This window comes from Podarcis liolepis, assembly GCF_965112155.1.
Source record: "Podarcis liolepis genome assembly, chromosome: 1".
NCBI classification, from domain to species: domain Eukaryota; kingdom Metazoa; phylum Chordata; class Lepidosauria; order Squamata; family Lacertidae; genus Podarcis; species Podarcis liolepis.
Genome location: NC_139554.1, coordinates 77,974,091 through 77,996,052, shown reverse-complemented (window position 1 = coordinate 77,996,052; position 21,962 = coordinate 77,974,091). Strand labels below are relative to the sequence as shown.

Here is a 21,962-nt window from a genome sequence, read left to right as displayed (position 1 = left end):
AGAGTGCTGAGCTGAGACCAGGGTTCGAATCCCCCTATCAGTTATGAAGTCCACTGGGTGACCTTGGACTTGTCACCATGCCTTGGCCTAATCCACTCACAAGGTTATGGTAAGGATAAAATTGGGATGAGGAAGAATCCTGTAGGCTACCTAGGAATTAAGGCACATTAACCATTTATTCAGGTGAACTGTCATCTTTATTGTCTCAAGACACTTACTGAATAATGCGAATGAACAACACCCAGAGCACCAACCTTCATGTAAACCTAGTATTACCTTACTACAAGTCCAGCTACACTAATGATATATCATGATTAACTACAATCAGTCAAGAAGAAAAATAGTATACCACTGGTGTTGCACAGAGCCATAATGTATAGGTAATATTTTCTTTTTAACTTGGCTGTGTATATGGGCTTTAAGGAACTCATGAAATGGTACTTCAGGTCTGAGCTTCTGAATATCCAAAGGGACCAAGATGTGACCCTTTGGTGTTCTTCACCATCAAAACCATAAAGCCATAAACCAAAACCAAAACCATAAAATCAGAAAGATAGTCTCTTTGCAATCAAACTTTATTTTGTATTCCTACAGGGCTAGATTTGTTGATCAAGATACAAAAAGTTCACTCCTTGCATTCTCAGCAGAAAATATTAATATCAGAGATACTTAAGGGGAGGGGCAATGTTGCGTCCTAATTTTTGGCAATTAAACGATGGGCATTATTCCCCAATTTTTCTAAAAGTCTCCAATATAGTTCTTCCTAAGGGAAGAGTTTCAAGTCATCTGCAAGTAACCATTATTGCTTTATGGCAGCTGGCAGGAGACGTATTCTACTTTGTGCTGATCTTAGTATTTCCCAAGAGGCAGAAAACCCACCAGCATATGCATTCTGGACTCAGCAGATAATTCCAGAACTTTCCCCATGCTGCCTCACCACTGAGGTACCAACACATTCCTAGCTTTGAATGTGGTTTCTACGCATATCACAGCTCCATGAAATCTGGAATCATAAAAGTCCACCATCATATGGTCTGGTGACTTGGTTTACAAAAAGAATCCGACAGAAGAAAAGGCAGCCGAAGTGGTCACAGCAACATTGCACCACTCATGTAACAACTTTAAATCCAGGCTTTGATTCTTCCAGGGCCTTCAGCTCATTATCCACGTCAGCAGTCCAGTAAGTGTCGTACAAACTGCAAGAGAGTTCAGATGAGAGTTCAGACATTAATGGTACTGAGAAGTCATGCAAAGCAGGTAACCTCCCTTATCTGTAAGAAAGAAGCAGCACACACAACACTCTATTTCCCCAAGGTGAAAGGGCTTCCAATTGTTAACTTCCATTTGTACAGAGAGAAGCAGTCTGGCTACTACGCCTGCCACCAATGGAAGTAAAACTTCCTTCAATATTAAAACTAGACAGAGGCTGTTCCTGATGAACAGACCCATGTTTTCAAAGAAGGAAGTCTAGGATTCATATTTTCGTTCAGGGGTACAGAACCTGTGTGCTTCCAGGTGTTGCTGAACTGCTCCATCTCCCATTAGTCCCAGACAGTGCAGCCAATGTAAGGGGTTGTAGTTATGGATGTTGGAGGAATCGACTGAAAATGGGTCACCATGCAGGTTTCATTCTATCTGCTCTTAGGGGTTCAGATGCCATTTTAATTGGGGGGTGCACTTATGGACTTCGTCATCAGACCCACATCTCTGAAACGCCTCCCCCAACCTCATTCCCAATGCCTATCACAGCACAAAAGAGTCACTTACATCAGGTACTTCAGGTTACAGTTGGGACTTCTCACTGCTTCGCAGAGCTTACGCACACCCTCATCTCCTATATGGCTGTAGCTTACATCCAGTTCTTGCAGGCAGGGTTTTCCAACGATGACTTCGGCAAGCTTATCGCAGCAAACCTCTGTGAGTTCCGATTGTCCCAGCCTATGAAGAAGGGCAGAATAAGCACCAGACATATCCATAAGGGAGGAATATCCCTGAAGATGTCTCCCCTGCTGAACCCACAAACAAATTTCACACTGCTGCCTTTCAAGCAAGCATTCAGCTAATGTGAAGAGGAACAAGTCTCAGCCTAGGAAAAACGTAGTTTGCCTTTTAGTTTACCCAAGTGTTCCAGCATTAAAACATGTTCCAAACTGGCAAATTTATTTTTATTTATTGTAAAACTTGTAATTGGGTATTTCACATCACATGCCCTTCTTTTCAAGTATGGCAGGCTGTCACCATAGATGAAACATAGCCATGGAAGAGATCTGCTGCCAAGCCTTAAGGCAGGCTTCCTCAACCTCGGCCCTCCAGATGTTTTGAGACTACAATTCCCATCATCCCTGACCATTGGTCCTCCTAGCTAGGGATCATGGGAGTTGTAGGCCAAAAACATCTGGAGGGCCGAGGTTGAGGAAGCCTGCCTTAAGGCAAAACAAAGAGGCACCAGAATGCCAAACAAGGCAGCCCCCTCCCCTCCGTATTTACAGCACTAACGCAAGAGTTTTAAGCTCAATAACGTTTTAGAAAAACCTTAACACATTGTTTTCAAGAGAGCAACAAATGTCTAAGGTGACTTACCAGAGGGATTGCAGGTTACAGCTGGGGCTCAGAACTCCTTCACAGAGATCAGTCACTCCTTCATCACACAGATTATTTCCACCGATATGCAGCTCTTTCAAAGTCCCGTTCACGCTGAGAGCAGAGCCAAGGCTCTTGCAACAGGCTGAAGTCAAACCACATTCTCTTAGCCTATGGTAGAGAAATAAGAATATCTCTGACAAGTCTGACAACTCTGCAGTGCAATAGCCATCTAGGGTTACTTTTCCTTTCTTTGGAGTCAATCCTATCTGACCAAAACAATATGAGAAACAGACGCAATACACATCCATTATAACTTTTTAAAATGGTGTCTGTTAGACAACTTGTAGCCATAAACAGATGGTAGATCAACATCAGGCAAATCGCTCCAGCAGAGAAATTAATAGACTGAGTGAAGAAGGCAGGAGGATGGGCTGACAATTTTAGAATGGAATTATTTAGTTCCTTCTCCTTTGGTAATGGAGCAGATTCTTCAACAGGGCCATCCTTGACTTATGGCTCCCTCTGAAGGGACACTAAGCTAAATCAGCTGGGAATTATATCAGGCAGGCTTGATCTAAAAGACAAGGCACAAGGGCAGCCCCATATAGACAGCATTGCAATAATCAAGTCTTGAGGTTACCAACTTTTAATAAAAATATTTGTTTATATATATTTTTAAACTCATGCATCAGTTCTCCATGGTGGTTTTTCAGCAGGGGCTATATTTTGAACTGAACCAAAGGCTGAAGGGTCAGCAACATTTGCCCCACTCAATTGCTCCCACATGGGCCTAGATGACAAATCACTTTCTTTTCCTCTTAGGAATAGCCCAACTTTTCATATGTATCATTCACTTATTATACCCAAGTTAAGCCTTCTCACACCTGACATCCAGCTGTTTCAGACTACAACCCCCATCATCCTGACCTTTGGTCCTGCTTGCTGGGGCTGGGGGGGAGTTGCAAATCCAAGAAGGGGAGGGCCAGAAGTGAGAGTAGGCTGGCCGAGGTCATAGACTGTGTGGTGTGGGAGATGCTGTCCTGCCAGACTGCTGACCAGTGGTGAGGAGTCTAGGAGCATGCAAATGGCTATCCAATCCATCTGCTCAGCCATTTCCTAGCAGCCCTGATGACCTGGGCACTTTCCTTGCCTTGGCTGACCTCGGAGGAGAACTCAAACAAGCTTTGGCCAACTTGAAACACCTGACTCATAGACTTATTTGAAGAGTGTTGTTGCTGCACTCACCCCCTTAGTAGGAGTAGTTTAATATTTTACGGGTTCCCCCTCCCCCTTCTCTATTTGGTTTTGGTCTGCTGATTCTCTCATGAAAGACAGCTGTTATTGTTCACTGCAACTTGACTTGGTGGACAAAAGTTGTATAAAGGGATCCTTATGATCAGAAGCTGGAATACTGTGTCATGCTGAAAGTCCTTGGAGCTGGACTGAGCCTCTTGATAAATATCCTTAATAGTCACAGACCCATCCTGTTTACTCATGACTTCCTTGTTACACCTGCAAAAAAAAAAAAAAAAAAAAAGCCACAACAGAAAAATAAGCCTCCAGCTCCTTACCACAATGACTCAAGTTTAGATTTTGGGTCCTTCAGTCCTTGGCATAAGAACTCCATCCCTGCATCTTTTAGATTATTTCCAATCAGGCTCATCTCCTTGAGAGTCTCTTTGGTACCAATGACATTGGAGAGGTCCTTGCAGCCAGGAGCTGAGATATTGCATTCCCATAACCTGAAATAATAATCAAGTCACTGTCTTTAGTCACTGGCAAGATCTGAAGTGTGTGTTATAGAAACTTCAAGCTGTGTGTGCTGTTTGGAACCCCTGGAGTCCACATGAGCGAGTCCGTTTGCTGTATTAAGACAAATCCTCATACACCAAGTTTCCCTCCTGCATTAAGCAGGAGCAGCAGACATCTCCAACCAAATGCGTGTGCGGCCTACAATGGAAACCCCATGTCAGCCAAACAGACACCTGCCAGAAGCGAAGTGCATTTACCAATGTGTCTAAGCCTGAAAGGTCCAATAACTCCTTAGGGCAGGGATGGCTAACCTGTAGTCCAGTTACTGTTGGAATTCAATGGCCATCAGTCCCAGCCAGGATGGTCACTGGTCAGGGATGTGGTCCAACAATATTGGAAAGCCACAAGCTCCCTGCCCTTGATTACGTCAATAAGTGTGTGTGCAATTTGGATAAATGACCCTTATTTACATAAACCTCCACACTTTCTCCCCTGGAAAATTCACCAGTGAAAGAAGCAGCCAGTGAGTGCTGCACATGGAGAGTTCCACTGATGCAACAGGTCATCCCTGTCCTCCAACCCTCTAAAACAGATTTTGAGCATTTGCAGAAGGCTGCAGAGGAGGTAAATTCTGTTGCACAAGCAGAAGTCTATTGCACTAGCAAGAAGAGCAACACTGGATATGAAACATTTAGCGTTCCATCTGCAAAACTTGTTTGGCAAACATTTACTTGGAGTCCTAGGAATTCACATTGGTGAAAAAAACGATTTACGGAGGATAGAGCCTTTACCATTGATTCCCATTGGCACTGCAAGAGTTTTAAAAAGCTCTGTTTTTCCAGGGCTGGGAAATGTACAGGCTTGCAGGAATGAAGTTTATGAGACTGAATTCTGCACGTTTTGTAACATGAGCACCTTTCAGGATCAGACATGTAGTTAAACAGATCTGGCTCCTACAACACACAATTCAGTATCCACCAGCACAACACAACCCACTATCTATTGCATTACAAAAAGGTACACATCTAGAAAAAAGTAAAAAAGGAGGTAAAAAATTACAAGGTTTATAAAGATATTATCAAAAAGGTACATGGAAAATATTTGAATTACACAGAAATTATTTAACTGGCACAGGAATTCTTTACAAGATGCATAGTAAAAAGACACATTAACACTCACATAGGGACACGAAAATACTGCAACCACAGTGACACTATTTGAAAACCAAGAAGGATTATATATATATTTTTAGAAAATAGTCCGCTCTTGTGACAGCCTAGTTGACAAGCTACACCTGCTCTAGATAAAGCCACTTACCACAGCTTGCGTATTTTGCAGTTGGGATTCAAGGCCCCCTGGCACAAGAGGGATACACCTGCGTTACCAATCTTGTTCTCGCCTATGCAGAGCTCGGTCAAGGACGACTTTGAACTTAGCACAGCGCTGAGGTCCCGACAGCTGGCAGGTGTGATGTCACAGCTCTCCAGTCTGCAGGAAAGCAAGAAGCCAAAGCACAAATTACGTTCCGTTCAGCAACCCTGCCCACAGCTGCTGCCACACACTAGCAGACGCACACATTATTTCAATTTTGCCAAAACTGCAGTTTTATTGGTCAGTAGTGAAACGCCTTAGAGGCTTATTGAGCACTGCAACCCCCCCCCCCAAAAAAAAACCCTTATCGAAATGATTGTGCATCAAGAATTGCAGTGGAATATGCAGTGTGTGTGTTTCTTTGTCATGAGATGGTTTTAGGAGAAAAGAGAACCTTCAATTGATTTTATTCAGAAGTGGCATCACATTAATCTTAAAGGAAGATTCCAATGCGCTGTAAAATTGCATATACAGTCGTACCTTGGCTTTCGAACAGAATGCTTTCCAGAAGTCCGTTTGACTTCCGAAACATTCAGAAACCCAGGCACGGCTTCCAACTAGCTGCAGGAGCGTCCTGCAGCCAATCAGAAGCTGCGGAAGCCGTGCTGGACATTCGGCTTCCAGGGCAAAGTTCGCAAACTGGAACACCTACTTCCGGGTTTGCGGCGTTTGAGTTCCAAGTTGTTCGTGAACTAAGCTGTTTGAAAACCAAGCTACAACTGTAACATGTCACACACACTGCCAAGACTTCTGCTTTAAGGGCCACAATCACAGAGGTTGCAGCAAGCAGGCACTGTTACACCCCACCCAAACCAATTTCTCCCCCCAAGTTACCCAGGAACCAGCTGAGCAGTTACAGAGAGGGGGCTGCTCCTTCTGCGACTTGTTGCATTAAAGCCCTCCACATGCATTGAGGGGGGAGCTCCCATTGAAGCTTCCTTCACTCGGCAGATAACCAGACATTTCTTCTTAATGGTGCCCCTCACTTTGAAGGCTCGTGAGAGCCATGAGGAGCTTGCGTAACTGCCCAAGCGGTTCTGATCGCCGGCAAAAATGCAGGAAGCACTGACAGAACCAAAGAGGTGAGCACTTCCAGAGAAGCCATGAAAGTTGCAGAAGAGACCATGGCTGTTGGTGAAGGATGTGTGGCAGGTGCAGTGAAGCGGGTGCAGCCTAAGCAAGAGGGGCTGAGCCTGGGGAGAGAGCCAGGGGTTGGAAAGAGAGGCCTTACTGCAGCGATTGCAGGTTACAGTTGTCGTCCAGCACGCCCTGGCAAAGCTGCTTCACTGCGGCATCCCCTAGTTTGTTGTTGCTCAGGTTGAGTTCCTTCAGGGATGGCTTGGTGCGCAGGGCAGAGCTGAGAGCCTCCACGTTCTCTGCTGAGAGCTCACAGTACTCCAGCCTATAGGAGAAGAAGAGAAAGACCACCACCCCAATAGATAAGAAGGAGCCTCAAACAGTCTGGCATTTTCAAGCACAAAGCTTCCTCCTTCTGAACACATCTGGACCAGCCCTCCACAACCTGGTGCCTCCAGAGGTTTGGGGGAGCTCCGTTGTCCATCATTCCCACCCAGTATGGTCAATAACCAGGGATGATGGGACCTGTAGTCCAAAAAACAACTGGAGACTCCTAGGTTGGGGAAAGCTGATCTAGACACAATGATTGTTCATGTAATTGTTTTAATGCATAGTTTATACTTTAATGTTTGTGTTGTTAGTTTGTATACCTGTTGCTTAAGAAGCTTATTTTGGCATTAAGGAGTTTATTAATTATTATTAATAGTAAATATTTTCACCTGTACCAGCTCTGATCTCTCTTGGATATTGTTATCAGAAAGTGTGTGTAGATCTGAGAAAAGACACTGTACAAAACACACTTTGTATGACTTTTTACAAGTAATTGGGGGATGGGGAGGAATTGTTCACCATCAGCCTCAGCTGTTTTCATCCAACTCCTTGAGGGTAACCCACGACCATGGCAAGATGCATCTTAGTTCGAAAAGAGATGCTTTCTAACTTGAGAAATCTTCTCAGCCAAGAGATCTTTGCTAACAAGTCTAGTAGTCACTTACTGAAGCTTCTCCAGCTGGCAGTTGGGATCCAAAAGTCCCTGGCACAATATCTTAACTCCTGCTGTGCCCAAACTGTTGTCTCCCAGGTGAAGCTCAGTCAGGGATGGTTTGCTGCTGAGCACAGAACGGAGACTCTCACAGCAGCCTTTGGTGAGGTTGCAGTTCTGCAGCCTGGAAGAACAAGGCAGAGTTAAGTCAGCCTCCCTAAAACTCCTCATTTATTGTTTTACCTTGACGCCTAGGTAACTGAAATATTATTTGAAATATACTGTACAATTCTGTGTTTGCATAAGACTATATCCTAAGCTTACATCTATAAATTCTCTGCAGATGATACTGATGCCCAGGGGGGACCAAATATTAACGCTGCTGTCTTTTGAGTGGGCAAAGGCCATGTATGTCCCTTAAGAGTTCTCTCAAGGGCACAAAGCTTCTCCCACCACAGCTCCTTTGTGCTATAGGCTCCCTGCCCCCCTTGATTTTTGCCTGCCTTATAGGTTTACGGACTGGCTTAGAAATGCTTGTTGGCTTTTGTTAGATGCAACACAAGGAATCCCACAGCAGAAAAAGAATCCCTATACAGTGTGTTTCAAGCCCTACCAGCCCAGCAGGTATGTAGAAAAAATGCTGCCTAACAAGTCATAACACTTTACAGAGTTTTCAAGAGGAAAAACAGAGGAGCCAACCCTCTGCACTCCTCTTCTCAGTCATGTAACTAGATACACCATCCCCTCCACAGTGATATTTTCTATATATTCAAGCCGTGTGTTATAACTGCAAACTGTGGTAGGAGAAAACAGCCTACAATATCAGAGACTGCACTGCACTAGTGCAGCCCAGACTGACAGGGGCCATTTAAGTCATCAAGCCATAAAGCCATATGATCAGGAAGGCCGTAATTGCCATTTGAAGAACAGCAATTCCAGACACATTTTACTAGAAGCCACTTTCCAGACTGCTCTCTGGGGTGCTGGCGCTAAAACCGAAACACATTGTTTCAGTTGCCAGGATGAGCTTATGAACACAAAGCCCTCTTGACACTTGAGATGTTCTTTGATCTGCTACTAGTTTCATATCTCCAGGTGCCCAGTACCACTTCACCCAATTCAGGAGTAGTCACAGAGATCCATTCCTTGTCCCATATGAAGCCAATAAGCCCATGTGAGCTTTAGAAGACGTGAGAGCTGGAAGAACTCAGCATCTAACCCCAAATAGGTAGACAGACAGACAGTCAGGAGCCCAAGTCCTGCAATCTAACCTATTGGATCTCTGTAAAGGTGAATCAAGGTGTGGCAGTCTTTTAAGAGCATGCAAAACAGCACCATTACTTCTGGGCAATGTTGGGGGGAAATACATTTTAATGTATTTTTAATCTCCTGTTGGAAGCCGCCCAGAGTGGCTGGGGAAGCCCAGCCAGATGGGTGGGGTATAAGTAATAAATTAATAAATTATTATTGATTTCCCCGCCTACTTGTATGCCAGCCCAAGCAAATGGTTTGATTATAGGTTAGCAGAGGTCCCCCAGTCCAGCTGCTCCAGGAAAAACTCATACAGTGGTAACTTGATGGGAAGAATATAAGAAGCAAAGACCACAGTTCAACAATAGCAAAAGTAGTTTAAGCCCAAAAGGAATTCTGAGCCACTTTCTTAGCCAGAAGGGATTTTATCACTGATAACCTTCCTACTGTGGACATTTCCATCTGTGGAGACCTTCAGCTAACAAAACTTAAGCCATGACAGATTGTAGGGGATTTACCATAGTTTCTGAAGGTTGCAGCTTGGACTCAGCAATCCTTTGCACAGCAACTCTACAGCAGCATCTCCCAGTTCATTGTTGTTCAATTTGAGTTCAGTCAATGTTTGCTTTGTGCTCAGAAAGGCGCAGAGATCTTTACAATGACTAGCTGATAGACTACAGTCATCCAACCTGAGAATGAAGGGGAAGAGGAGCCGGGTGTTAGCTCTAACAAACCAGCGGAGAGAAACATTTCTCCTCTACAGAATTCTTTTTCCCCCTTCCAGCCCGATTTGGAAGATTTCCAGAATATTTGAACAACAAAAGGTGAAATCCAACATTGTCTATCAGCAAATTGGAACCCTTGTTACAGCAGATTCCCCATATACCCTTAAGCAGTGCTTTTTTTCTTTAAAAAAAATGTTTCGAGGTACTCATTTTGACTCAAGAAAGTCACCATTTTATAGTTCAAATTGGGGAAAATAAATATAGTAAATGGACAAAAGTACAAAGATTCACAACATGTTTAGAGGTATGCGTACCTCTGAGTCCCCCCCCCCAAGAAAAAAAAGCACTGCCCTTAAGCCTCCCATGCATGCACAAAATAAATCTGCAACAATAAAATAATTCAACAAGCAATATGATTTTCAAATGAAACAAGAGCAGACAAAAATGGCTGCTGGTTAGAAACAATTAAGTTAGACATTGCTTTCATTCGCATGCAGCACTATGCCAAACCATGGCTTACAGCAGTGATGGTCAAACTTGGCCCGCCAGCTGTTTTGAGACTACAATTCCCATCATCCCTGGTCCTGTTAGCAAGGGATGATGGGAGTTGTAGTCCCCAAAAAGCTGGAGGGCCACGTTTGGCCATCACTGTCTTACAGGAACAAGCCAAAATCATATCTGACTTGCTCCTTCCCCTCTGTGTGCTGCTGCTGCCACGGTGAACTTGGGCTTGTCTCTCCCAGACAAACCATGAGCAGTTAACCAAGAACAAAACTTGGTAACTGATAAATGAGAATGTGAAATCTGGTTGTGAGAAGCATCTCTAGGTATTTTGGGGCAAGCAAGCATTACACCAGCTCAAGTTCCATCGGAATGGAACTCCTGCAGTTGTGAGACTTTATGCACACCTTAACACACATGGCTTTCGCTGACATTTTACTTACCTGATGGTTTTGTACTGGCTCAGGGTTGGAAGAAGTTCCTTCCAGCTGGACCCACTGAGCTCTTTGGACTGGATGTCAAGGTCCATTTTTGATGCAACAGCTGGAGAGAAGCGGGGGGGAGAGAGAGGTGTTATTTCCCTACAACAAGGGTCAAGGGGAAGGCTAATGTTCCCATTCAAACTACAGTGTTTTTGTTTGCTTGTCTATAGCAGAAGCCACTATGCTGCCCTCCACATGTTGATGAACTCCAACTCCCACCAGCCTCATGATGAGTGCTGACAGCCCAACAGCAGCTGGCGGCCTCACTGCTGGCCATCCCTGGTCTACAGCATTTGCAGCTATCTCAGTTGCAAGCAAGAATTTCTCAAAAGAAAAACTCCTGCATTTGCTCAAGAGCTAGCCCCCTGCTGAAAGGTCCTGTTTGTGGCCACTTGCAACTTAACCCAAAGAGGCCCCTTCTTAACAAGAGCTGATGCAACAGCCCGAAAGCACACACATGAATCATGCAACACTTTTGTCTCTCTGCCGACAACTGGTCTTAACCACATTTACTAGAAGTGAACCTCTGAAGGGCAATGTTTCAACATTTGTAAACTTTAGCCTCATTCTGAAGGCAACTACATTCCTGATCTGCACAGCCTATATTTGTAGTGAATATACGAGTTTAGAAAGGGCCCTTTGTTAAATGGAGCTGGCACTATGTTTACTCTGCAACTCTGGTATTTGGTACTGTTAATCTGGACCCTGCTAGGCCTGCAGCACCAGCAACTGCACTGGGTTTAACACACACAGCACAGCAGCCACGGTGGATCAAATCGGATACGCCATTTATTTGGTAATTCATGATCTACATCTTATGTAGCTCTGCCTGTATGAGCAATAAAATAAATACAAAAGATGGAAAATTCCACCTTCTGTTCCAGTTCTCAATAGATATAAAAGGTGTATTGAGAACCGTACTGTGATATCAGTTGATTCATTCTGAAAGTGTTTTTTTCAGGGTGAGTGTTTTTCTTCTTCTTTTCTTTCCTGATACTTGCTGTGCTTCATGTTCTTTCTCTCACCTGGTGGCCACAAGATCTTGGCCTGCTGTAAGTATGACTCCCTATATTCCTTGGGAGGGGTGGCTTTAAAAAAGAAAAAGCTTCATGAGATCTTCTCATAAACCTCCCACATCACACTTGGTTTGGTGCCAAGGTTAGGCCAGGATTTGTGATATCACTTTGCAAAGTGATAGAACTATTATATCATTCTCTCCAAGGGGTACACGTTATAATCAGCTTAATACCATCACAAACCACTCCCCTGAACTCCAGGCATTTGGTACCCTTGGGGTTCCCCCCCCCCTTTTGAAATTTCCAAGTGAAATTTGATATTAATCAGTGCTTTTTTCTATAGACAATGAAGTTGTTGCAATAAGTGCCACACTTTTAGCCTTTTGGGGGAAATGGTGCTGGTACTATGTACCTTTCAGTACCTCCAGGGGAAAAAAGCACTGAGCTTAATTATTCTGGGTTGAAGTGCTGTTACGAGACATTTCTGAAAGCTGATTCACCAGTGAGCTGGCAGAGAAAGCACATTTCATCAGCTCCAGAAAACCCAACGCAAATGCCCAACCTAACGACTGGATCTTCACAATATCTTTTCCTGGAAACAACACAGAAACAGACTCTGTGAATACTTGTCAAGCAGGTCACCTGGTATTAATATTACTGTGCCTCAGAAGCTAGCAACGTTAAACAGTTTTAAGGAAGCACTCACCTATGTGCAACTCCCTCTCACCTCCCTTTTCATAGCACAAAGCAGACACTGGATACTGCTGCCAGGAAGGGAAGTAGGACAGGTGAGCTAATGGTGCTTCACCCTTTCCATACCCTGTCATTTGTCCACTCAAATTACTTTCCACCAGCTTTGGATAGAAAAAGAGCTAGGAAAGATATGTGGTGGGGAGCCTATATCTTTCTCCCAAATGGGCGTGGGATGATTTTGAGTGGAAATAGCAGAAGGAGACAGGGTTACCTACCTACGACACTTTTTCTGTGCCTGATCACAGATTATGAAACTGTCTGGGGGCAAAAAAAAAAAAACCAACCCTCCCAAGTAATAGTTCACAAATTATCTGCCTGGTTTGGCCATCAAAGGACATATATACACATATATATATATATATATATATATGCAGGTTTTGGTGTCCTCGGGTGTCTTCCCGTGTAAAAGTTGGGGTGTCTAGGCGACGTTTCGACGAGGTCTCACTCGTCATCTTCAGGCTGGTGCTTTCGGCTTCTTGTTACTGGAACAGAGCGGGATCTCAGTGTTTGAGTTCCTATAAATACTGTAGAGGGGTGTGGTGTATTGCCTCAAAAGTTCTGGGCAGAGGGGAAGTTCCTCAGCTCCAGAAAACCCAACGCAAATGCCCAACCTAACGACTGGATCTTCACAATATCTTTTCCTGGAAACAACACAGAAACAGACTCTGTGCCGCATATTCTTTTTGTAGGCTGATAAACTGCACAGAGAGACTCTCAAGCCTTGGGGAGGTATTTGGCCATATGATATTCACTTCCAAGTAGTTCCACTAGAAAAGTTTGAATAACCAGTTCACTACTGATCACCTTTAAAGGAAACAGACCACATTGTCAGCATGTTCCTGGACATATCAAAGAAGGAAGTGTTCCCTAGAGATCACCAACTGTGCCCATACAATGCTTCTGGCTTAAACCATCTGCCTGCAAGAACCTTGCAAATTCCAGTAACGTCACTAGAAATTGACAGTTCCTTCCATTCATAGAGTTGCAAGGGACCAGGGGGGGTCATCTAGTCCAACCCCCTGCAATACAGGAATCTTCCACCCAACATGGGGCTCGAACCCACAGCCCTGAGATTAAGAGCCTCGGGCTCTACCAACGGAGCTTTCAAGCCACATCATATCCTCCCACTTTGCACAGATGAACTTTGGCCCCTCTCCAGGTAACTTTGTACCTCAATTTGTGCACTTTGTTGTTCCATCTGTCAAAACATCGCAATGCGTATAAAGCTCTGGTGGCTTCCAACTAGAAAAAGGAAAAGGACCATATCCGCAGATTCCCAGAACTCGGGGCACAGATTCAATGCTTCTCCCATGTTACCATTTTATTGCCTTCTGGAGGGATACTCTTGCACTATAGCACAATGAAAGCATGCACTCACACATGGAGCTTTTGAAGTGTGGAAAGTAGCAAGATTTCAGGAAGAAGCACCAATTGGAAATGAAGCAGTATGCCTACTCCGAAATCTCAGCAGGCACAAACCATATTGAAAGTGGGGTCATGTATCATCAGCCCTATACCATCATGAGCCCAAATCGTAATGAATGCACAATAAAAAGGACACCTGAAGCCTGTTCTCTTTTCTACCCCCTATTGCGATGGCTGGAAGAGACCACTAGTTTCTAGACATCAGCTATTTATAGCTGAACACACCCTTTTGGATAATTAGGCATCTAGGGATTTTCCATCCTTGCAACTCTATTCCCTTTCCTGTTTACATCATGCATGCAAATACAACATATGCAATGCCTGTCAACTCCCAGTCGTTAAGAGGAAAAATGTACCAAGTTGATAGGCTTCACTCAAAAGAAGCTGCTGGTTTTTGACAGCCATTATTTTACAATGGCACAAACGATGGTCCTTCACTTGTTCCAGGGATGGGAAATGTGTGGGTGTCCTTCTCTTTGGCTGTTGGCTACCCCCCCCCCACCCTTAACCATTGGCAATGCTGACTGGGACTGATGGGAATTGGCATCCAGGGAGCCACAGGTTCCTCATCTCTAACTTATACCAACAAAGAACTGGACTATATGGTCCTATCTAATATGATACGATCATAGAGGTTTATCATAGAATTGTAGAGTTGGAAGGGACCATGAGGGTCATCTAGTCCAATCTCCTGCAATGCAGGAATCTTTTTGCCCAATGTGGGGTTCGAACCCCTAACCCTGAGATTAAGAGTTGCCAGAGACCTATTTGTGAAAGCAGTCGGCTAATACTTTATGCCTCTCAATTGAACAGTCAAGAGCTCCAGTTTGTGGGGTGGGGAGAGAAACCAAAGCAAGCATTGGGAGGCTGGTTGTAAATTGCCTAGTAGTTGTGAGTTGTTTTTTATCTAGATGCCATGAACAATTAAAAGGAAATTCAGCAAGTTTGATTCCTGTGTTAGAGCATGAGCAACAGCTGACAATAGGCAATGCAGGGGAATGCCAACCACATGCTTTTCAAAACTGAAGCGCACTGCAAAATGCACAAAACCTCAGGTCACAAAACAGCCTGATGCCAGCAGTTGAGCAAAGCTAGCTAATGAAACATAAAATGCTGTTCACAGAGAAAACCGACATTCTTTTGGAACCATTTAAGTACCAGATTCATAGAGCTTGGGCAAGGGCCTTGCAAAGCCCAGCCCTCTGCTCTGTGCAGAAAACCCAGAGCGGGAGCATCCCCAAACAGACCTGGGAGTCTGGCCTCTGCGTGAAAGAGACAGACCCTGTCTTCCCTCAGACCAGCCTTTGCTAACCTGGTGGCCTCTGGGTCTTGCTGGAATACAGCTCCCTTCAGCCCCAGACAGCTCACCTAACCAAGATCTGACACCCTCCAACTTCAGCTCCACAAGTTGGCAGCGGAAGGTTTCCATGACAACTTCCAAACACACAAAACACACAGATCACTGGTGCCATTTATCCTCTCAAAGGATGAGAGCGGGAAAGCAACAAAACCCACCCATTTCTTACTGTGTTGCTACTTTGAAATGCCACCACTGTCCTTTGCAAATGGGAGGGAGGAATCCTCTATATACCTACCCAGTGCGAGTTCTTCCAGCACAAAGTTTCCAATATAATGTTATTATTCAGAAACTGAGCCACCGCTGCACACTTTCTGCCATAGTGAAGGGACAGAACTGACGGCTCATTAAAGTCATGCTATTTTAAATCGGGGAGGGCGGCTATTACAGCATATAAATGACAATGAATTGAGTTTATTTCACTGAAGCCCGAGAGCAAGTGCTCATTCCTAGCTAGGAACCATTTTTCCAGCCCCGATCGGCCACTTTCTGCAGTGTCAGGCTCAACAAGGAAGAGGCTGGAGTGCCTCCCTCTTTCCTTGCGACACAAACGCGTCAGAAGCGGGTTAATTAAAAACAGGAACTCAAAACCAGCCTTGCTTTCCAACCCCGCTGCCTAAACTAGAAATCCATTTTTTGCGCGCATCTCAGGCACCTATGACACCTGGTTTAAAACAAAAAACAACAACCCGACCACGCAGTACTTGTTGGCCAACCCCAATACCTTGAAAAGAGAGCGAGGTCTGCGCTTACTTACCCGATCTTCGGCCCGCGCGGAGAATCAACCCAAATACAGCTCTGCCGAAGCCAAGCGCCAGCGCCGCCGCCGCCCGAAACGCAATAAATAGCTTCTCGGCCAACCCGCCCCTAACGGGAAGCGCTGGAACTAATCTGCCTAGCCGAGCCCCCTTCTGGGCGGCAAAGGGAGAGGTTGGGCCCCGGGGATCGCACGCCTACGGAGCCGGCTGTAGTAATTAGACGGGCTCTGCTTTCCCCGCAACCAAGACGGAGCCGATTCTGTTTGGGCAAGCTCGATTCCCAGGGCGCCACGTGAGGCTTTCCCAGGTGTGTGGTGACGCATCAGTCTCCTCTTGGGAAGAGTAATCGCAGCAGCCACAGGCGGAAGGGAGTCCTGCTGGTTTTCTACGAGTCCCCTTGTTTTTACAATACCAGAGGTGCGAACGCCTTTGCTAAGATGATCTGGGATAGCTCTGACTTGCCCAGAGTCTGTAAATCTACCTCTCGATTAGGTTGTCACATCCTTGCTTTCGACCATTAGTGTGACATTCAAGAGGTGCAGATTCCCCCCAAAAGCAGGAATCCTATCCCAGGTTGCCAAATTGCCAAAATTCAAAACTTACAAATTTGTCGCACACACCCTGAGATTTTATTTATTTTTTAAGAAGTCCAAGCAAACAAGGTTCATGTTTTAAGAACCTGATGCTGGAAGGCTGATGTTTTCACAATTTTCTTCACAGGTTACTTTTGAAAGCGTGTCTTTATGCTTTTCTGCAAACAGGTGAACCTGTGCAACAAGCAAACTTTTGACCACTGTCTTATACTTCCAAGCATGAATTTTCACACACAACACTGCAATATATCCCATCTGTACAAAATAGGTCCAGTGATAACCTTCTGCATTGAGGAGGAAGGGGCCATGCTGTTCATCTCCTCTAACTGGCTAGGGGTGATTGATAGCTTATCCTGGTATACACACTGGAAGGATGCCTCTTTGAACTCAGCAGGCCTTACTCCTAAGTAAACATGTATAGGATCAGTATAGGATCAGGCTGCAAGTGTGCCCTGGAGATGCTCCCACAGAGGAATAGTAAGTAGAGCAGAGGAGCATGGCAGCCAAAACATTTTAATGAACACATACAACTAAATAAGGTTTTCAAAATGGGACTGAGAGAGCATTGCTGCTGTTCACCATTTCTGAAAAATAACTAGAAGTGTACTCTTGCCCAGAAAAGGTATAGCAGGGTGTGTATAGGTGATTAAAAAAAAAATCCCACCCATCATATGGCATAATGCCAAAGACAATTTCCAGGAGTACCTCAGATAAGCACAATTCATGTTATGAGGCAAATAATGTTATGTTCATACCTAAAGCATAAAGTCCTAGAAGCATCTCACCTCTTCCATAGCAACAAAAATATAACACCAACAACCTAAATAACTAACAATTTGCTACCCATTTAGGACATTCAAAATCTAGAACCTGAGGTGGCTGCCTCACACTGATAAACAGCAACTGCCACCCCTTGTCCCCATGGGCATCCATACACGTAGATAAAAATCAGCTGTTCTTGTTTGTCCACAAATCTATAAAAAGATGGAGACAGAGCTGATGTGGGCCATGGAACACTGATAATTGTCTGTCTCCTCCATTCTCTTCTCCTTCTGCCTGTGTAATCAATTTCAGACCTAGCCCAAGGCTGCCAGGTCTTTTCATACAAGCCTCTTTCAGAAATCCTCTGTTAATTAAGTGCCCTACACTTTGTCCCCCTTTGGAAGCATCTAGCTTTTTACCAGAAGGTTCTTCCAGTTGAATTTGTTTCTGGCCATACACAAATCCCATATTCTGTCCTGGTGTATCCTCCCGCAGCCTTGGACTGCTCCCCTGTCCATACCTGTTCAACAGTGTGGTGACCTTCATTAGTCTTAAGTAATTCCTGACATCCTTTTAAAAGACAACTGCCTATGAAGGAAATTCCAGTTTCCTCTTTTGGTAAATGCCTCCAGCAAAGATTACTTTGTTCTCTGATTTCACAAGTTCTAGTTCCTCTTACAACCGCCTGACCTAAGGAGAAGCAAAGGGCTGTTCTTCAGCTTTGCAGTTTGAAACAGGTACTGGGTGGAATTCAGTGTTGCATTATGTTAAACAATCTGTCTGCACAACCTTCTTGGGGAGTGTGAAACAGGAGTCTGGTAGAGCATAGGGATGGAGGAATGGGAGTTGTGAGACGTGGTGCTCTTCCACACTTCCACTTGTCCTGCCACTTTCCTCTGGGTAGCCCCACTGTTTACTGCCAATTAGAACATACATCAATCAGTTTTTCTATGGATTGACATTTGTTCTGATTCAGCAGTAAGCAGTGGATTTTCCTGGAGGAAGCAATGGGGCAAATGGAAAACCTCTCAGACCCGTGTTTTCTAGGCACAGAATAAGCAGAAGTGTGGATGAGCTTTTAGTGCAAAAGGAAGAAATTTCAGAGGCTACAGGGAGAGTCTGTTAGGGAGGCAGATGCAGAGAGAAAGGTTCTGTGGGTATGCATTTCCATGGGCTTTTTTAGGGGTGGGGTGGGGAAACCCAAATAAAGCATTGAAAGGGGGAACACCCTAGTCATGGGTAAGCAAACTAAGGCCCGGGGGCTAGAGCGGGCCCGATTGCCTTCTAAATCCAGCCCACGGACGGTCCAGGAATCAGCGTGTTTTTACATGAGTAGAATGTGTCCTTTTATTTAAAATGCATCTCTGGGTTATTTGTATGGTGTAGAAATTCGTTCTCCCCCCCCCCCAAAATATAGTCTGCCCCCCTGGAGGTCTGAGGGACAGTGGACAGGCCCTCTGCTGAAAAAGTTTGCTGGCCCCTGTGGCCTAGTCTCTCACCAAAAAAACAAACACCTGAGCAGAATTGTGCCTGCACATTTTGCCTCCTAGCTCAGGTTCTACAAATTCTAGAAACTTGCTCATTTTAAATGATAACTGGGGATCTGGAGATTATGTTTTACCAGGGGAGGAGAAACTGCCACGTTTGTGGGATACCTGTTGGGCTCCAGTAATGCAGGCTGTGCACGTCAGCTCTGAAACACCAACATATTTATGTACTTAGCACCGAGACTTATGAACTTTGGCCAGTTTCTTGACAAAAGACATTGCACCATAGCACTGATGGTAAACTTCTTGCTGCAGTGTATGTAGACTCACAAGGCTCTGACGGATAAGGTCATCCCAACCCATTCAAAAGTCCTATGATTTTAACAGCATGATTATTCAAACCATCTAAATTGGAGGACTTGATTTTACATAGTAAACTTCTTGCTTCGATGTGTCAGTGCTATATTGATTTTAGCGTGGCTGTGCCTATGCACACTGAGAATAAGTCCCATGGAATTGACTTATATCAAGAAGTCTGTTATTGAGCAATCTGAAGCTCTTTGTGGCAGTGACTGGCTGGTGCCAGGGAGTGGGTGGGTGGGTGTTATTCTGCTTGCATCTTGCTCCTCCTTTGTCTTGGGTTGTAGGAGCCACCCTCATCATCCTGCCCAGATACTGAGGTCCAGCTCCGAGGGTCTTCTGACAGTTCCCTCATTGTGAGACGTGAAGTTACAGGGAATCAGACAGAAGACCTTCTCGGTATCTGCACCCATTCTGATGTCAAAGAGTGGTGGTGGCCTGGGAACAATTCCAAGGGCCATCTGAAGAAGACTAGGGGCCACATTCAGGCCCCAGGTTTCCATCCTTGCCATAGGCACCTGGTTGGCCACTGTGGGGAACAGGATGTTGGCTCAGCAGGGCTCTACTCAAATAAATCCAGTCCCTTTGGAATAAATGGGGCTTTGGCTCTTACCTTTTTTCTAGACTGGGGCAATTGCTATTGAAAAACTGTCCTGGGAAATCTGCTGAGTAGTGGGGTACAACTCTTTTAAATAAACAAAGCAGACAAATGTTCCCTGTGTCCTGCATCACGGTGGACACTATTTGGGAAAGAGGTAGTGCCCTTAAGAAACATTAGGAAGCTGCCTTTAACCGACTCAGACCATTGTTCCATCTTGCTCAATACCACCCACACTGACTGGCAGCTACTCTCCAGGGCTTCGGACACGGTTCTCTCCCAGCCCTCCTTAGAGATGCTGGAGATTGACCTTCTACAACTGTGGTTCCTAACATGGGGCACATGCCCCACAGGGGGGCAATTTGATTTTTAAGGGAGGCAATTCGAAAATGTGTTAGACCAAGTTAATGGCCTTTTAGGTTTTCTCCACGTGAATCGGAGTTCACTTTTTGAATAATAAGAATTATATGTCGCGGGGGGGGGGGGCATCAGGATTTTAGGTGGGGCATGGCCAAAAAAAGGTTGAGAACCACTGTTCTACAAGCAGAGCAGATGTTCTCCACCCCACAGAACTTGCGGGGGGCGGGGCTTCTCCTTCTCTGACTTATTCCGAGCGCTAATCCACGAAGCGGGAAACGGCGTCCTCGCTTTCTAATGACTCATCCATCCCAATCCACTTCTCCAGCCTCATCATGAGCTGGCACTGGAAAATAGTGCGCCATCCCCGGCTGCTGCAGGCGGCTTGCTGACCGCGCCCTTCTTGCATTCGCTACCGAAACTCCTAAACGCTTGCATCCCTCGTTGGAGAAATCCCAGAGGGATCGCAGGGCTGAGAACTCCGACGCAGCGCCCTAAGCCACAGCGTAGCAGCAAACTGCGCGAAAGCACCCGCGTTCCTCTAGCGGCGGCCTGTGCTTGAGGTCAACAACCGAACAGAGAGCCTTTCTTTTTTGCACAAAGAAGCGCCATCGCGCCCTTTTATGACCGCCTTGGCCCTCAGATCGACTCTCTGCGCGCATCCCTCTCCAGGCCAGCCGCCCAAAGCTCCTTTAAGCAACCCCAGCTTGCCCGGCCTGCCATACTTACTGCGCGGGTCTGCCTTGGCAAGGAAGCTGCTGGGAAACGTCAGCCGGATACTTCCTACTCTCCGCCTGCTGGTATCCGCGCAACCGCCAGAGTTTGGGCTCCGCGCGCTTCCGCATTGCCAAATCGCAAGGAAACGCGTTGGATTGGGCGTGTAAACTTGCTTGGTTTTCTAACGGATGTATGCCCCCGATCATTCCTTCCTACACGTGTTGGAGTGGGGCAAGATCAGCAAGAGACACGCAGCAAGGGTGGCTAGTGTGTATGAACAGTTCTTTAAAAGAAGCGGGGGTTAAGAAAGGTATGCTGGAAAGCAAAGGGACTGGAAGCCCCCGCTGTTAGGTATTTATTGCATTTATACCCGACCACTTTCTCGAGGGGGCGCACATGGTTCTCCCCTTGCTCATTTAATACCCGCAACAACCCTGCGAGGTAGCTTAGGCTGCAAGGCTGTGATTGGCCCAAGGTAAGCTTCATGGCCAAGGGGGGCTTTAAACCCTGGTCTCCTCCCAGTGGTTTTCCCGGTCCGACACTATAACCACTACACCACACTGGTTCCGCGCGATCACTGATGCGCTCTGATTCCGAGTACTGGAAGCAACGTCACCCCTTTACAGACGCTTTTGCTATCTACCGACAGCCCTGGAAAGGCACGGCGCATGCGCACATCTTGGTCCAGGCCTGCTGCTGGGATGTTGTAAAACTGCCGCAAGGTGGCAGCGGGCAGCTTTCTCCGGCCCGCCCCTTGCGCGGCCCGCGCTGACACAACCGAGGGTTTTCTCTACCCTTCCAGTCACGCGCCAGGCTTAGTTACAGCTCCACGGCAACTCCTGATTGGTTGGAACGGCAGCGATTCAAAATGTGATTGGCTGCTTGTAGGAAAGGGAGAGTGTTGGACTCTTTATTTGTAATTCTCCGCTGAAGGCTGCAATTTCCTCATGCGGGCGTCTGGAATGCGCAGCTACCAGCAGCCTTTCCTCCTCGGCATCCAGTTTCCTATTCAAAAGAGCAACACCACCTTCCTGTCATCCAGCCGCTCTGCAGCA

At 45.7% G+C, this 21,962-nt stretch overlaps 1 protein-coding gene across 2 annotated transcripts; it reads right to left on the bottom strand.

Moving 5' to 3' along the window:
• Positions 1–557: 557 nt before the first annotated feature.
• RNH1 (ribonuclease/angiogenin inhibitor 1) lies at positions 558–21,063 on the bottom strand. Of its 2 annotated transcripts, none has more exons than XM_083487149.1 (10): positions 20,920–21,063; positions 10,686–10,785; positions 9,535–9,705; positions 7,779–7,949; positions 6,938–7,108; positions 5,653–5,823; positions 4,155–4,325; positions 2,581–2,751; positions 1,768–1,938; positions 558–1,196 (listed from the first exon to the last, which is right to left on the bottom strand). In XM_083487149.1, the coding sequence occupies exons 2-10, from the start codon at positions 10,769–10,771 to the stop codon at positions 1,109–1,111; spliced, it is 1,371 nt and encodes a 456-aa protein (XP_083343275.1). In that variant the 5' UTR covers positions 10,772–10,785; positions 20,920–21,063; the 3' UTR covers positions 558–1,108. The 2 variants fall into 2 exon arrangements, with proteins under 2 accessions (XP_083343275.1, XP_083343274.1); XM_083487148.1 differs by lacking the exon at positions 20,920–21,063 and adding an exon at positions 16,033–16,165.
• Positions 21,064–21,962: the final 899 nt, after the last annotated feature.

Bases quoted from the DNA above. Each gene is read 5' to 3' on its own strand.
- RNH1 (XM_083487149.1), bottom strand. From the start codon at position 10,771: ATGGACCTTGACATCCAGTCCAAAGAGCTCAGTGGGTCCAGCTGGAAG. The intron at 7,109-7,778 runs GTAAGTGACTAC...CTTCTCCTATAG, and splicing joins TGCCAGCTGGAGAAGCTTCA to GCTGGAGTACTGTGAGCTCT. The intron at 2,752-4,154 runs GTAAGGAGCTGG...TCTCTACCATAG, and splicing joins TCTAAACTTGAGTCATTGTG to GCTAAGAGAATGTGGTTTGA.